The sequence below is a fragment of the Kogia breviceps genome, chromosome 4 (genome assembly GCF_026419965.1).
Source record: "Kogia breviceps isolate mKogBre1 chromosome 4, mKogBre1 haplotype 1, whole genome shotgun sequence".
Taxonomy (NCBI): domain Eukaryota; kingdom Metazoa; phylum Chordata; class Mammalia; order Artiodactyla; family Physeteridae; genus Kogia; species Kogia breviceps.
The window spans coordinates 64,479,491-64,497,697 of record NC_081313.1 but is presented as its reverse complement, the minus strand read 5'-3'; the positions used below and the strand labels follow the sequence as shown (position 1 = coordinate 64,497,697).

The following is an 18,207-nucleotide window of genomic DNA, read 5'->3' as shown; positions in this document are numbered from 1 at the left end:
TGCTACTCGGGTCAGTGGGAAGATAGTAGAAGTGGCCTTTGATCTAACTAGAGTTTGGCAGTTTTGGTGTAAGAAAATACAGTACTGTGGTGTGGTGTGAATACACCTAATAGGTCCTCAGAACTAAGTCTATACTCTAACTCTCCTGTCCCTTTGCTAGAGTATTATTCAAAAGTTTCATTGCATGCTAAGAAATTTGAATTATGCATTAAAAGCATCAACCTGCTGTATATTCATTCTCATAGCATTCTTACTAAAAGTCAGGTAAAATTTGATTCCTGTAATTTTATCGAATAGGCAGCATTAATCCTTGAACCAATTAGATTTTCTTCACACTTATGTATAATAATCAAAATAGTTTAGTAAAATGCACTTATAAAACAAAGTTCTCATTCATGTTTAAAAAAATAGACTATTAACTCTGTTGCTTTATAATTTTCTAGATCTGAGTAGTAAGAAATCGTCTCTTGTGATTTTAATATAACTTAAACTACGTTAAAGAAATGGGCATTTCTAATTCCAACCAAAAAAATCTGAGGGGAGTGAAAAAATACTTTATTTTTTCCTTCTTTCTGCTCTTTACCACAAGAAAACTTTTAAGAAAACCATATCTTGTTTTTATCACTCTAATCAAACACATCTATAACTTTTATATAAAAAATATAATCTTTTTAATAGGTCTAATGTAGATATCTTTGCGTATATAACTAATGTGGGATATACCTGTAAATATTTAATTTTGAATTCTGTATACCCTTTTGTTCATTTTTACCATGTATTATATTGTGTTTTGATTTTTATCTTAATACATTTGCTGTATTCTTAGTCACTGGATCTGTGTCTTTTTTACTGAGAACTGTTGAAAACTAATAATACATTGATGATGGATTGTAAGTGTAAGGCTTTGACATGAATAAGATTATAAATACTTGTTGAAGATAAAGTATACCAAGTAATTTAGTTTCAGACTACAGTGGCCATCCATATTTTAAAATCCGAATTGATCAAAACTCTGATATGGTGGAAAATATGTTGCAGCAGGTTCCTAAGTCACATTCTTTCTACAGGCAGAATGTTTAGCAATGGTAAAGTGATTTTGCCATCTAGTGGTGGTTTGCCGATGTCTCTACTTGTTTGGGTATATTTTCCAAAGGTTCTATTTTTAGCAAGACTGCACTGTAGCAAGCTGACCTAATGCTTTGACATAGTAATAATGTAATAAGAACAACAACAAAAATACAAAGAAATCTCCCCTTTTCTCCATGGTACACTTATTGACTAGAAAAACTCAATATAAATGACATTCATAAAGCACCAAAGACAGAAACAAAGCTCAGGGTAATATAATATTCTTGATATTTTAAAAGAAAGGGAATCAAAAAGGAGAAAAACAATTATTTAATCTAACACTTGAAACTGAAAAGGAAAAAGACAAGAAGAAATGTTTTTACAAGCCCTGGTTAAATGTTTCTGGCGGTAGATATTTATTTGATTTATTTTTGGACATAAGTCCTACATTTTGAAGATACCTTCATAACTGAGCATACTCCTCTTCCTATTCAGACTTTCACAAAACAACCTTTTATTATCAGTAGCACCTGTTTTACCCTGTTATTTATAGATACAGTAGTTAAATAGTCTCATTCCTTCTCAGTTTCCCTCTATTATTAATCTTTAAATTGCCTTCTCTCCCAATGGTTTGCCTTTCCTCTTATCCCTCCTGATCATGGCTGTTTCAGAAGTTAGTATTAGGAAATACTCTAAGCCAGGAGAAACTCCCTTTCCTTCTCCCCAGAAGTTGTAGATATCATCTTTGACCTCAGATAACAAACCAAAAGATTAGTAAGTACATCATTTCTTAATTTGAATAAGTGGAATACTGAATATCTCAAGTTGAATTGACTTACTGAACTATAACATGTAACATTAAATATATATAGTTTAAAATTCACACATTAAAAACAGTATTTCTCAGAATTAAATACACCAGGATTTAGAGAGTAGAGGTGGGGAAGGTTGCTTATTTGTCAAAGTTCAAGAAATAAAACTGAAGTTTAATTTTCTTAAAAATGTAATTTTGAATCTTTAAAGAACAAAGCTTCTGAATATTGAGAACAGAACAAGTGTTTCTCTAGTATAAAGATAAAAGCAGCCTAAAAAAATAAAGGTACCTGACAGCTGCTGGCTTTGATAATGCTTTCCTGCAGTTGTGGTAATAGTTTTTCTGGCCTCAACTATTAGAACAAATTAAAACTGCTCAGCTTGAGTAACTAAGTAAGTTTTTTTTTTTTTAATCGCAGTTTCAAACAACTGAAGACCCTGTAGCGGTGACTAGATGGACAACAAGCAAAGAAGGGTGTGTCAGGGGTTTAGACTCTTTACTTGGGTTTTTCTGTTAGAATGGAATGAAATAGTTTCCTGTTAGAAACCTTACTTTTGATGTTTATTTATCAAAATGGGTGTTTATGAAAAAGTTAACTTGGCCATCCTAGACCAATATCTTATCTTTGAAAATTCTTCCCAGAATGCCTCTATTTTTATTACAGATCCTTGGGAAACAAAAAAATGTATAGCAAATATCCAAAGGCAATTTATAACACAATCTTAGTTTTTTGTTTAACGTTGGTTACAGAAACAAAAATGGGCACCATTCTTTGGGGAATTAAAGGTAAGGAATGGACTATTAAATATAAATCAAATAGTAAATATGTTGCAAATTCCCTATATAGGTTGGATAGATCTGTCTTAAGTATACATAAGGATACCTTCAACTTTTTGAAAAATAGCTTATCAGACTTCCTTGGTGGTCCAGTGGTTAAGCACAGGTTCAATCCCTGGTAGGGGAACTGAGATCCTGCATGCCATGCCATGCAGCCAAAAAAAAAAAAGAAAACACAATTTAAAAAAAAAAAAAAAAATATATATATATATATATATATATATATATATATAAAATAAAAAATAGCTTATCACTAGGTGGTGTTCTGGAATAATTTATCTTCTATCTATATCAGAGGTCAACAAACTTTTTCTGTAAAAAGCCAGATAGTAAATATTTTAGGATTTGAAGGCTTTGAGGTCACCCTACTCAACTCTGTTGTTGCAGTATAAAGGCAGCCATAGACACTGTGTGCACTAAAGAGCATGGCTATTCCAGTAAAACATTATTTACAAAAATAAGTGGTGGACCACATTTAGCCATGAGCCATAATTTACCCACTCCTATTCTTTATGAATATGGTCACCACTAGGTGACCTGTAAGAAATCCAAAGGGTAAAGACCAAGAACAGTGTTTCTCCAAGTGTATTCTTGTACTATTGTCAAGAGTCCTGGGGGTCACCTGCCTCCTAGTATATCAGGATTCTTGGTGGTGGGGCAGTGGCATTGGAAATCCTTTGGTTTTTGTTGTTTGTTTTTTATTTTTAACAGATGAGTCTTACAAGCTAAAATTTGAGAACCACTGGCTCAGATTGCTGATGACATTTAGCAACAAATATTTATGGCCCCCTCCCACCACCCTGTGCTAGAGTTACTGCAGTAAACAAGCTAAACAGAAATTCTTACCCACATTCAACGTAGAGTCCACTATGGGAGACAGTCAGTAAACAGAATAAATAATTATTTTTAAATATATGATATGTTAGATTGTGATAAGGACTAGAGAGAAAAATGAAGCAGAAAAGGAAAATAGGCAGTGTTGAGGAAGTTCTGGATGGGGTGTCCACAGAAGGACTCATCAAGAAGATGCCATTTAAGTAAAGACTTGAAGGAAGTGAGGGAACAGGCATCTGGTGTCTGAAGGAAGTGTTCTAGGCTGAGGGACAAGCAAGTATAAAGCCCTTGAGTTCAGTGCATGACCAGCTTTTTCCAGGGACAAAGAGAATGCCTGAGTAACTATAGTGGAGTGTTGGCTGGGGAGAGCAATTAAAAGTCGTAGGCAGTAGAAAGCCACATCAAGTAGAATTTTGTAAGTCACTGTAGGGATTTGGGGTTTTGTTCTGAATGGAGGGTTTTAGCAGGGTCTTTCTGGCTGTTATGTTGAGATTCATCTCTAGGAGGGAAAGGTGGAAGCAGGGAGACCAATTTGGATGTCACTGCAAAACTTTACAAGAGAATATTATGGCTCAAAGAAGGCTGGTAACAGTGGTGAGAAGTGACTGGATTCTAGATATATTTTGAAGTTAGAGCCAACAGATTTTGGCGATGGTTTGGATATGTGTTGTGAGAGGAAAAGACAAATCAAGGATGACTGCAAGTCTTTTGGCCTGTTCAGCTGAAAGAACGGAGCTAACATTTACCCATGTTATATAGGTAAAACTGCAAGAGGAGGTATGAGGGGACAATAAGAAGCTTAAGTTTAAACTTGTTAAGATTAAGATGGCTATTAGATATTCAAGAGATGTCGAGTAGGGAGCATGGTATCAGATCTGGAGTTTTATGCTTGAGGCTTGGGCTAGACGCATTTGGGAGTTATTAGCATATGGATAATATGGAAAGCTGTGAGCCTGGATGACATCATCCAGGTAATGAGTAGAGAGAGAGACAAGAAGCTGAAGGATCCCAGGGTTCTGTTTTTAAGAAGGCAGGAAGATGAGGAGGAACCAGCAAGAAGAATGGGAAGGAGGAGCACATGAGTTAGGAAGAAAACCAGGCAATGTGGGAGCCTGGAAGCCAAGAAGAAAAATTTAGGGAAGTGAGGAATGATATTTGTGTCAAATGCTGCTGATAGTTCAAATTAGTTGAGGACTGACAACTGACCATTGGACCTAACGAGGTGGTCACTGATGACTTTGATAAGGCCAGTTTCAGTGGAGTGATGGGGTGACAGCCGCATAAAAGTAAATTCAAGATAAAGTAGGAAGAGAGAAATTGCAGACGAGTGTGTCCAACTCTTTCAAAGAGTTTCAAAGAGTTTTGCTGTAAAGGGAAAGTGAAGATGAGGCAGTAGCTGGAGAGAGAAGCTGGGGAGGTTAAAGAAATGCTGCTGGGAGTGAAGTGTTGGCTATTATAAACTGTTCATTCCTACCGAGGGACAAAGAAAACTGCTCTGCTGGCACCTGTGGACAGAGAGAATAGGCAATTGCCAGGTGCCATCTATTATACCCAACAATCAGGTATAATCTTGAGTTTAAGACCTAATGCCAAGGAATAGAGTAATTGGATATTCTTTGTACACAGTAGGATGCTTATCAAGAAAGAATAAAATAGAGTTACTTACTAAGAATGCCTGCAAATGTGACTACTACCTGTTTTCTGTCATTTTTATATTCTATAAATAATCTGACATTACAAATACCTTTGACATCAGTAATATTTTCTCTGCTCAAATTTGTCTTCGTTTTATTCTGTACATTTATTCTGTATCTATTTAAGACACATGGTTCAAAATGCATCTTAATTGGAGATGGAGAAATAACTTCACTTTGTGCAACTTGAATTCTCTCATCTTGCTTATTTTTATACTTTTTAGCATTAGTCAAATTAGTAAGCTCTAGTTTCAAAACAGACTTTTTGGGGCATTAATAACTTCTGTTAAAATCTGTTCAGTAGAGGGGCTTCCCTGGTGGCGCAGTGGTTGAGAATCCGCCTGCCGATGCAGGGGACACGGGTTCGTGCCCCGTCCGGGAAGATCCCACATGCCGCGGAGCGGCTGGGCCCGTGAGCCATGGCCACTGAGCCTGTGCGTCCGGAGCCTGTGCTCCGCAATGGGAGAGGCCACAACAGTGAGAGGCCCGCGTACCACACACACACACAAAAAAAAAATCTGTTCAGTAGAGAAGATTATACAGTTCAGACTTGAGTTGAGTAACTTTAGAATTCATGTTTGCAGGTAAGTAACCAAGTGAATATGAAGTGTAACATTTCATTTTAAAGAAAGTAAAAATATATATAATCTGCCACTTGTATCGGAGACCAAGCCCATAGGCAGGTTTCTTTAACAAATGTTACCGCTGCTTGAGAATTTGAAAAGACTACTGCTTTATCAGTAGAAACTTACCTAGCATATCAAGATACCAGAAGGGTACCAGAACAAAGTAGCTTTTTTTTTTTTAACCTAATGGTACATTTAGGTAAATTAAATTGCTTGTCTCCCACCCTCTCATCTAGAACAAGTTTATGTGGAAGCATGAATATGAAATAGGGAAAAGGTTGGGGAAGAGGGGAATGTTTTTGCATTCTTCAATGAAAAATTAAGAGTAGTTTTAAAAAATTATTGTTTTTGCTTCTTTTTTTATTGAGTTAGCCCAATACTTTTCCTCAATTATAAACCTCACATATTGATTTTCATACCCATAGTGTTTTTTTTTTTAATATACTAATAATGTGGGTTGATCTGTCCTTATGACTTTAGTCAGTGATGGGAGGCAGCACAGAGCGAGATTCAACTTAAGCAGGACTCCAGCTACTTGTCCCATAGGCACCAAAAAAAAAAAGGGGTCTGTGTGTATTTGTGAATATAAATTGATCTAAAATCATTAAAGTTTTTTATAGAATGTTATTCAAACTTCTGTAGTTGATTAGACCAGAAGGCAGCATAGTCCCCATTCACAATCCACAAGTCCATTGCCACAAGTCAGTATCTGATATATGGTAATGAAAGCTTGAGAAATAGTCTCATCTTTTTGAAAAGGCCCATAAAAGAAATGAGCAATTTTAATGCTTAGACTAAATCCATATCAGAAGAATCAACCTGCTTATAACTCTGTGCTGAACTTGATTAGCCTTGCCAAAATAACATCTAGGAAACCTGATCTGTTCATACTTTACAGATATTTGATATGCGTTATTTTAATTAAGTGTTGTTGATGATAGAATATCTAAGATGTATGGAAGGTAAACTACATATTTATGTTTATCAGCAGAATTGCCAGCACAAGTATGTTATTTTGTGAGCTAAATTAGTTTAATACTAGTTGGAATTAAAATGTGTTAATCAAGAGTGTCTTATCCACTGGGGTGTCAGTAATGTCTGATGGAGATTTTCCTGAAAAACAGAAAAGAAACTGAACAAATTAAGATATATGAATTGTGGGGCTTCCCTGGTGGCGCAGTGGTTGGGAGTCCGCCTGCCGATGCAGGGGTCACGGGTTCGTGCCCCGGTCCGGGAGGATCCCACATGCCGCGGAGCGGCTAGGCCCGTGAGCCATGGCCGCTGGGCCTGCGCGTCCGGAGCCTGTGCTCCGCAACGGGAGAGGCCACAGCAGTGAGAGGCCCGCATACCGCAAAAAAAAAAAAAAAAAAAAAAAAAAAAAGATATATGAATTGTAAAGTAACTTCAATGAAATTCATTTGATGTATAATTTATGCTTCATTACTTTTCTACAGAAAACTTATGAAGTATCTCATGGAATTATAAATATAAAAACATGCGAACAGTCTTACTATATGAACGATGGCAGAAATGAATGTACAAGTCATAACACTTTTTGTGATGCTTTTTTCAAAATAATATTCTCAATATTATTTATTATTGATAGCCATATGACTTCAACTCTTATCACAATTAAGGAAAAAAAGATTTACTTCTAAGTGAGATTTTGAATAGCAAAATAGAGAATAGAAATCTATATAGGAGAATCATGTAAAGAGAATTGGACTAACTAAAAAAATGGACCCAGAATGAATAAAAAGTAACATTTAATTTTTAAGAGAATGTTTATGCTTGGGGTAAAATCTCACAGTGAACATATTTTTATTACCTTTACAAGACTATAAATAATTATAATCTTCCATATTTATCATTTAAAAAATTTATCTTCAAGAGAAGTTTTTCCCTTGAAAGATTCTGTAATAATTTTTATGACACAGAATTGTGTATTATTCCCTGTCTGCCTAAAACAGTATGTGAAAAATATCAGAAGAAAGATTATATCTGTCTAAAGTCATATCTGCACAGGATCAAGAAAGGTAGATATTTGATCTTTATGTAATTAATATAATTACTGAAGATAACCCATATTTTTCCTAGCTATGTATCACCTTGTATCTTGTGTTTTTGCCTAAATGTTGATGGAAGCAAATTACTTTTTAGCAAATAACCATTTTTTCTTACAGATTTTTAGACTAAAGATGGTTATGTGGTAAACACAATATGATGTTACTCAAATGCTGAGCCTCTTCTTAATGGAAAGAATATATGTAAGCTAAAACATGTTTCTGAGACCTGAGGATTATAGCTCTTTGAATGTATTTAAATCTAAGAAGACCAGGGTCTCATGTGTACACCTGGCACTATATTAGACAAACAGTTGAAATGCCCTGCTATATTGAATTACCAGCAGTTCTCATGCCTGGCCTCTGCTTTAGAAAAAAATTGGGAATTTATCATACTTTTTTTTTCTCCAAATCATATATAAATTAACCTGATATCCTTCTATACCAAAAAGTGGTTATTAAATACTGTTACTTTGTAAAACTGCCTAAGAATCACTATTTTCAACACTGACTCCCCGGAAATAGAGAAACCTGAAAGCAGTAGGACAGAGTACAAGACCTTCTTAGTCATCTAAATCATAAATTCTCTCATATGTTGTTGATGTAGATATTGTAATTATAACTCAGTATCATCTTGGGATATCCAACACTTTGTTCTTTACCTACTTTTATTAAGTCCTCTAGAACAGGGGTCCCCAACCCCCAGGGAACCAGGCCACACAGCAGGAGGTGAACGAGCGAAGCTTCATCTGTATTTACAGCTGCTCCCCATCGCTCTCATTACCACCTGAGCTCCGCCCCCTGTCAGGTCAGCAGTGGCATTAGATTCTCATAGGAGTGTAAACCCTACTGTGAACTGTGCATGCGAGGGATCTAGGTTGCATGCTCCTTTTAAGAATCTAATGCCTGATGGTCTGAGGTGGAGCTGAAGCAGTGATACTGGCACTGGGGAGCGGCTGCAAATACAGATTATCATTAGCAGAGAGGTTTGCACAGAGACCATAATAAATCAGTTGCTTGCAGACTCTTATCAAAACCTCATCAGTGAGTGGCAAGTGAAAACAAGCTCAGGGCTCCCACTGATTCTGCATTATGGTGAGTTGTATAATTATTTCATTATATATTACAATGTAATAATAATAGAAATAAAGTGCACAGTAAATGTAATGCCCTTGAATCATCCCGAAACCATTCCTCTACCCCCTCCCCCACCCTCCAGTCCGTGGAAAAATTGTCTTCCAGGAAACTGGTCCCTGGTGCCAAAAAGGTTGGAGACTGCTGCTCTAGAAGACATAATTTATCCTATATAAGCAAGCTGAATTTTCCCCTCTATACATATAAGCACTTTCTCATTAGACAACCAGATACACTATGCCAGTACTGTGCCTTACCCTTTGCAATATCAATAGCTACTACCTATTTTTAACAAGACACAAATTGGCCAGGTGAGATTTTATACAAGAAAACCAAAGCTTATTACACCTTTTGCTGGTTTTTAGAGTCTTCCTTCAATGTTGTTCACTCACTCAATCAATGACCCAGCTATGGAAACAGCCAAGTATTTATTGAATGCGACTCTGTACATTCTTAGAATGTGCTAACTGCTTCCTTCCCTTCTTCTTGAACCTCATTACAAGTTGTCACATTATAATGAACAGCTTGATTACAATGATAATACTCTTCTAATAATACCACATCCATTTACCACCATTCCTAACCCATCTTCTATTCCCTTCCGGTATTTGACTTAAAGACAAAAATAAATGAACTAAAGACAACATATATTATCAAAACTCTACCAAAAATATTCAAGAAGAGAGAGATAGAGCTTACTAAATTTATTTAATATTTCAGTTGTTGAATTTCTTTTCATCTGGAGAATCAAGAGCACATGCTAATTAGTGCTTTATGTGACAATTAACTTGATTACCTGAAATACCACTGTCTTTTCAGCTTTTCATGGTTGAGTGGTAACAAAGGTAAAGAATTCTACATTAAGTGAATGGTTGCAAGGTTGCTGGGGGTGCCTAGGAGGAAATGCCAAGTCAGGCAATTTATTTATGGTCAGTTAGTCATAAGAATGAAGTATGTGTACCTGCCTTTATTCTATAAAGGTATCACTATAGTCGGAGGTTATATAGCTCTAAGAAAACTAAAGTGGCAGTTAAGGAATTTGATCTTTGGTTTTCTTTTACATAAAATAAGGAAGTTGACCTAGTTAACTCTAAAAACTTTTTGCTGTAAAATGTGTCAAAAAGGTATATTGGAATAAAATTCTATAAGTCAGATTTTATTATAATTGTACAATACAGAACTTGTAAAACTTCACTTGAGTAGTTTTGTGAAGTGATTTTTTTTAAGTGTGTATTTATTTTTTAGATTGTTTTGTAAGTTCATGTTTTCTCAAACTTGGTAATTGTGTATTTCTATGTCATTTAAAAACTATTTTTTCAAAAATAGAAGCAAATTTCACATGAATAGTTTTGTACTCGAAAAAGTTCAGTTACTTTAAATTGTAGAACATATCTCAGACTTCTAAATTTTCAGAATTGTAAACTGTCCTAAATGTTACATTTGTTCATTCTAAAGAAATTAGTATTATTCTTTACATCATCGATTTATTCTAAATTGTGCTCATAAAATAAAATGTAGTATATAGAAAATGCTTAAGTATAAAATTGGCATTTTAAAGAAGATTTTACTTTTCAGTGATTTTAAATTTTCTTTATTATCAACCTGCTCTTAAAGACCAAGACTTAAAGAGTTTCTAAAGCCATGTTGAAATATTTAAAATAAGATATAGGGTGATTTATACACTGCTGCCATTAATTTTAAGTATTATTAGAAATATCAGTTTTATTTTATGGATTGATTACCGTGACATTAAGGTACTTGCTCTGATCTGGTTTCATGTCCTTTCCTCTGAAGTGGGTTCCCTTCATATCAAGGCACACATTACGCTGCAGTGTGCTGAATCCTCTATGAGAATAGTGTGAACAATGTGCTCAGGAAATGGAGGGAAAGGAGCCTATAGAGATTCCTTAAAGAGAAAGTGACATTCCGGCCCCTGGAGGATTAGTAGACGTTTACTTGGCATAGAAAGGAGAATACTGAGTTATCTCAAGAAAAATTGTGGCATTGATAAATCATATTTATGCTTTCTGGAAACTTAAAATGTTACAAAATATTAGTAAAGTTAACATTTGAGCAATGTGTCATTTAAGATGTACAGTTTGATCATACATATATGTGAAAAGAAGTTAGGGCTTTAAATGGTTCTTATCACCTGTAATTTCAGAATGAGTAAATTATTTATAAAATAATTCCATTGGTGGGGTCTGGGATCTTCGGAAAAAGAAAGATGAGAAAGAACTTGTTCCTTCTAAATCTTAGAGAATTGAGGTAAAGCACTAACAGTTTATGAAGATGAAATAAGAGGGAGACTACTACTTTCCACTAGCAGAAATGGCAAAGAATAAAGGAAAATCTCTCTTTTAGGAAAGCAGAGTTTAATATTTCATGAATAATTCTTGATATAATGGAAAATAATAATCCTTTAAGACTGAATGATGTTCATTCTGAAATAAATTATGTTTCTAAATGGGTGTGATTTTTTCTTTAAAAGACTACTTGGAGGAAATGGGCTAGACATTTAGTTTATATTTCTATTAGAGTTTTTTTCCTTTCATTTAGTCATCAAATAGTTATTGATTTTCTGGCTTTGTATACATTTTTATTGCTTATACTTTGGTTTATCCCATTCATTCTAAGTAGATAACTAAAACATGTAGAAATGAGAATTTATGCCTATAAATGTATTTCCATATGTCAGGGTACTAACTGTACTACTCAGTTTATCTTGTGTATTATAAAGAACCTTTGTCCATGAGTTTTGACTAATATGGAAAACTTTTTTAAAAGCCTAGCCTTGATTTTTAGTCGTTCATAGCACTACATGTTCTGTCAAGTAGGGATGATGTAATATGACTTCTGAGGGAAGGCATCAGATTGAAATATTATTTTCTTTGGGTTTTCATTGATATTTGCCATTTGGTGAAGAGAACGTTTTATTTCTTCCAGATTAGTGGACTGTAGAAAATAGTTTTTCCAGAACATTGTTTCTCTTATTAATTACAAGACTGTGAACCTTGAAAAATCCTAAGCAGAGGGCAGTGATCTTCATCTGCTTTGTTCACTAATATGTCCCACCATCTAGAACAGTGCCTTTGTGGGTGTTTAATAAATATTTGTTGAATGAAAAAAATCTCTAGCATACCTTTTAATCAATAAGTGCAGCTTTTTTATTCTCTCTGTTGGCCTTTGATCTGAACAAAGGGCATCAATGTTTGTTGGAGTATTTTTTTTCTTTACCTAAGTTTTTCTTTTTCTCTGGAAAGCATGGGAATAAGCTTCTCTAGCTCCTTGATAAAGATAGCTTGTGTCTTAGGAACATAGACTGATATCACCCACACACACTTCAAATATTTATAGCTATTTACAGTATGCTAATCTTTATACTTAAGGGTAATGCTGGAAATAATTAACATGGAATCATGGGGTTTTTGTTGTTGTTTTTTTAAAGAATCAAGTATTATTCTTTATTATACCAACTGACCACTATGTGGATGCAGATTCAAAATTAGGAAATAATACAAATTAGTATAAACTATATTTTAAAAGGCCTTTTATGAAATATTACAAATTAAGAAGTAAAACTATTCTAAGTAACTGGAAATTGTATATCTTGATTTGAAGAGTTAAACTACCTATTCTACTAGCATTAATGTTTTTTTTGTTTTTGTTTTTTCACATACACACACACACACACACACACACACACACACACACTGTATTTTATTTTTACAAGAGATAAATAAACTGACACCAAGCCTTGTAAATGGATGATCACAACAAAAGCAACGATGATTGCAATCACCAAACACGAAACACACTCATACCACGTCATAATATTGACATTCAGTATCATGGGGGTTTTAAATTATTATTTCCCAAGAGACTTCTGAGATTTTTCTTGTCCAACTCTCTCATTTTAAGGTTGGGAAAACTAAAGCCCTGAAAGGTTTTTAATTTAGGGTCCCTCTGCTAATTAGTGGTGATGCAAAAACTAGAATCCAGGCCTTTGACTCCCAGTCAAATGTTTTTTCCACACACATTATAAATAACTTTTTAGCCCATTTTTCAAGGGGAAGCCTTTTTCCATTTAAAATATTGATTCATCGTTCTGACACCCTCAAGCACATATTTTGATGCCCAAACTATTAAAATATTTTTTCCCAAATATTAAGAGTAAGCGTACTTTCATAGCTAAGGGCTCTTTTGAGGAACCTGTTCTTCCCAGGTTATCAATGCAGAGAAGGTCTGTTGATAGATGTACTTTATAATATCAGTAGGTAATCTCTTAGATTAGCATTTTACCATAAAAGAATTTAAACTTGTTTTAATACCTTAAATTATATTTGAAAGCAAATTGACTTCTGAATAGTGAAATACAGAATTAGTAGAATATTCTCATTTGCTAACATGAAAACTCTTTTGGGTTCTGTTGCTGTGTCTATACCTCAACAAGTAGGCAGTTGAGGACCTAGGTGGTTAACCAGATATCTTAAGAATCAATCTGAATATTAAGAGCTTATAACAGCACTAATTTGATATTTCAATGCTTTAACCATAATAATGTTTATATTTTAGGGAAAAATAGTAGTTTTTTATCTAAACTAACTAGATTTTTGTTATTTTTTGCTTTAATTGTATAGCTATAGATTGATAAATAGAAGTGGTTTTCTTTCTATTTTTTTGGCTAAAAAAAATTTTGAACTTCTGGAGGAGGGCGTACAAGAGGAAATAAATGAAAAAGAGACTCTCTCTCGCAATCTTATGACATAGGGGACTACAGGTTCGCAACTACCACATGCACTGCCTCTCCCTCTTAGTAGTCCCTTGATGGGGCCTCATGGTCAGATAGGAGAGTACAACAGTCCTGTTAAAATACATTTATTCACAATGCCATTGATTAGAGAAAATTTTTCTCTTTTCAAATAGTCCATTTGTATTAACACTATAACATTATTTTACATTCAGAGGAACATACAAATCTCAAATGCCCGGTTTCAAATAAGGTACATTTCAAGGTTATCAGTATTTAGTAGTGCTTTAACAATTTCTACCTTGTATTCCATTTTGAAGTGATTTTATTATAGACAGGAATTATTAGTAACCTATTTTTATTTCTCCATGTCTCAAACACTAAATTGATATTGTACTTGGGCTTAGTGACTGTGTCATAAAACATCACTGTGTGAAAGAAAGGCAACCATTCTAAAATCAATGATACAATATTTAATTATTAAATTTTTTAAGTGAGTCCAGAATTTATAAGACAGTTTCATAAACGAAATTAGGTGGTTAGAAAAGTAGCAGAGGGAGTGTGAATTTTGGGATGAGCTTTCAGTTGACAGTATAGTTAACTAATTAATCCAATTTAGAGTAGAGCTTCAGAAATGATGAGAGTCAACTTTAATCAAATGTGTGAAAACTAAACATTTTTAAAATGTTTAAACTGGAAAATCCACTTAAGTTTTATCAGCTGAAGGTGACACTATTACCTGAATAATCTACTGTTTCTGTCCATTTAAAATGATCTCCTAGGAATATGTTAACATATAAGAACACAGCAAGTAAAAACTCAAACTGCTTAATTCTAAAGTTCTTCTTGTTGGTTTGTCAGACCCTCCAAAAGATATTATAGAGAAGTCTATACCACATAAATTTGCTAGAATTTTATTTTTCAGCTGCTGCTTTTAAAATAGCCCTAGAACTGCAGGCCTAATTTCTAAAAATATTTTTAGAAAATTCATTATAAATGTGGAATTTAATTATGTGAAATACTATAGATTTGGCTTGCCCAAGTCTTTGGTAAATTGATTCTGAATTTATATTAATTCATTCTTAATATTTTACTTAATATTCAATGCTTTAGAGTTGATAATCTGCTTATACTACATGTAATTATGTATTATAATTAAACAAAATTTTTCTATAAAAATGGAATTTTGAATAATTTTAGGAATAAACTTAAAAAAAATTGTGCCCAAATCTAAGTGATCAAAAATATTCTCCTTCCACTCATCATTGGACAATCACTAAAATGATACTTCTAGCATATTTTTCAGACAGTTTCAGGACTGACAGAATCAGCACATCTTAGCAGCCTCTGATTCATCTAACAAGATAAATTGACTTGAGTTTTAATATAAGGCCATTTTTTTCTTCTGTTAAAAGTACATACCTCATAACATATACACACTACTATATATAAAATAGATAAACAACCAGGACTTGCTGTATAGCACAGGAACTATATTCACTATCTTGTAATAACCTATAATGGAAAATAATATGAAAAAGAATATATGTGTGTCTATATTTATATGTATATATATATGTCTGTGTGTATATGTCCATATATAATGGAATCACTTTGCTGTACACCTGAAACTAATGCAGCATTAATTAACTATACTTCAATAAAAAATGGTTATTAAAAAAAGTACACACCTCATAGTCTGCTAGGCTCAAAATATGCAAAGAAATTTCAATTTTAAAATTTATAATTGATTTTGAATTATAACAAACCCTTAATGAAAGAAAGCCAAAGCTCTCCTAACCACAAATGTCCCTTGGAAAAGAAATTTCTTTACCATTTTAAATGGAACTACAAAAGAAAGGATGAAGAAATTTGGCAACTTTAAAATTATTAGAAAAAATTATAACACACAAAATTATAACCAAATTGGGTAATTCAGTCAAAATTATTAGAGGAAAATGATAACCAAATTGGGTAATTCAGAATCCAGTTTGTATAATAATGTAGCCAGTGATCCTCTTCCTGAAGTCTTTACTAAGATTCAATTGCCTAAATTTCTTAGTCTTACTTTTTGCCAATTAGATAGCATTTAAAATTTTTTTGCTACAGTTACTTTAGTCATCTTCGATTTTTTAATGATTTCTTTGGAATTTTTCCAGATATTCTACAAAATAAAAAATAGGATGGTAATTTTCTTTAAAAGCTTTTATTCTACTGAAATCAGCCACATAAGTAGATTTATGTTTTGTATAATTTGAAAATTCTTTAAAGCAGTTTATTTCCAGATCTGTATTTTACATTGTTTTGTTTGTTTTACTTCAATAGCCTTTTATGTCACCTCGGTACCCTGGAGGTCCAAGGCCCCCACTGAGGATACCTAACCAGGTAAGATTTGTGTGTGCTATTTAAGTTTGGTGGGTTTTTTTTTAAGAGTCAATAAAGATCTTGAAAATGTCACATATATTTCTCTCCTATAAAAATACTAAATTATTCTTCATCCCATTTTATGCTACTTCTAGTGATGTATAACCTATATTAAGGGTTGGCAAACTATAGCCCGTAGTTTGGCTGACTTTTTGTAAATAAAATTTTATTGGAACACTGCCACATTCATTCATTTATGTATTGTCTATGGCTTCGTTTACACTGCAGTAGCAGATTTGAGTGATCATGATGGAGACCATAGGTGGCCTGCAACCCTAAAATATTTACTGTCTAGATCTTAACAGAAAAAAGTTTGCTGACCCTTGGAGTCTACCATATACTTTGAAGCTACCTTTCAAAATATATATAATTTTGGTAAATGCAGATTATACTATGAAGGATGGCAATAAAATTTTCTATGAACATACTTAAGCTTATTTTTATATTATATAGTTACAATAACATGGCTGTAACATACCAATTTTGCCCAATTTTAGTGGCATCTCAAGCATATAATCAGATGCTTCTAGAAGGGTTAAATCTATTAATAGTTAACAATAGATCATCCAACTATCTTTACCTACAAGAGCTCTGTGATTTCATAGACTTTCGTCCTCAGATAGTTTATCAATAACATAAATATTTATTTGCTAAAGAGAATAAAGCACAATTTTTACTTGCAGGTAGCTTATAGTTTAGGTTTAGAATAGAGACAACGTGCGTGCGTGCGTGTGTGTGTGTGTGTGTGTGTGTGTGTGTGTATGTAATACAAGAAGAAATTAAATGCTTAACCATATGGAATATTAATGTCAAGATGATTGTTCTGTCACTTTCTTTGTTTTTGTATACATTATTTTCCCAGATTTAAAGTAAACCCTGGTTTATTATTATTTTTATCACAATAAAATCCTTTTCATTTTTTAAAAATTTCCACTTCCTTCCTGACCAAAAAATGAAACAAGAAAGCTGTGCTTACTTTGATAGCACATTTGATAGAAATGTAGTTTTCCTTCTCCTCTCCTAACTCTTACTGAAATTATGCAGTGTCCTTGAAGTGTCCCAATTGCTGGTGTTCTCTGCTTCTAATGCACAGCAAAGAGTGCCAGCACCCACATTCACCCCCAGGGGAGAACTCTAAGCAGGCAGCAGTGCTGGGTCATCTCATGGTTAGAGGGCTAGAAGTCCTCACATTAGCAGCTGGAGTTTTCTCCTTCAGACTGAAAATGCATTCAGTACATAGGGCCAGGGAAACATGGCATGAAATAGGAAAAAGAAGTGCACGGATGCCAAGGGTTTCAACATATGGGAGTTTTATTTTCTCTGTGGGTGAACCTATATGTATTGACAATCAGATCTACTTATAGGTGCCTGAGTCTTTTAAATTTCCTTTCTAAGGACAGAAAGTTGTATCTTTCATTGCAGTCTTCATGGTATTTCAGACATTCCATTCATAGCTTTTATGTGTTTCGTAGATATAAGAGGTTTGTGAAAATCTCCATTAGGGAAATGTGAATTTCTTGTACAAGCATGTGAGAATTTTTCTAATTCCATTTATTGCATATGAATAATGAAAATCTCATGGAGTTATTGGAATTGCATCCATCTGACATTTTTGAAATGCCTGCTATGTATAAGATGCTAAATTCCACACCTAGAGAAACTGACAAAATGAAAGACACTTTTAGGAAGAATGGGTTAGTGGTAGAAATGTGGAATTGTAAATCTATGTTGTTTGAAAATTTTTTTAAGAACAACAACCTTTGGATTTTTAAAAGAGGCAATTAAAAAGTTAAAGGTAATAAAGAGTTATGATACAGGTTCTTTTTCCTCAAAACTTTTAAACAGTCTTTACCTAAGTATATTTTAAAACAATTGTACTCTTCTATGAGTGGCCCTTTTTGCCCCCCTCCCCATATATAGTTAAGCTTCATTAATCCAAACATCTGTCTTTCAAATTTAAAAT

The 18,207-nt window shown here is 33.7% G+C and overlaps 1 protein-coding gene across 10 annotated transcripts in view; it reads left to right on the top strand.

Annotated features, from left to right (window-relative positions):
• Positions 1-18,207, top strand: part of SSBP2 (single stranded DNA binding protein 2) — a 309,851-nt gene that overhangs the window by 218,890 nt on the left and 72,754 nt on the right. For all 10 annotated transcript variants that reach the window (XM_059063307.2, XM_067031245.1, XM_067031247.1 and 7 more), the window contains one exon: positions 16,146-16,205. In XM_059063307.2, coding sequence (XP_058919290.1) covers positions 16,146-16,205 — 60 coding nt within the window. The remainder of the gene's footprint in view (positions 1-16,145; positions 16,206-18,207) is intronic.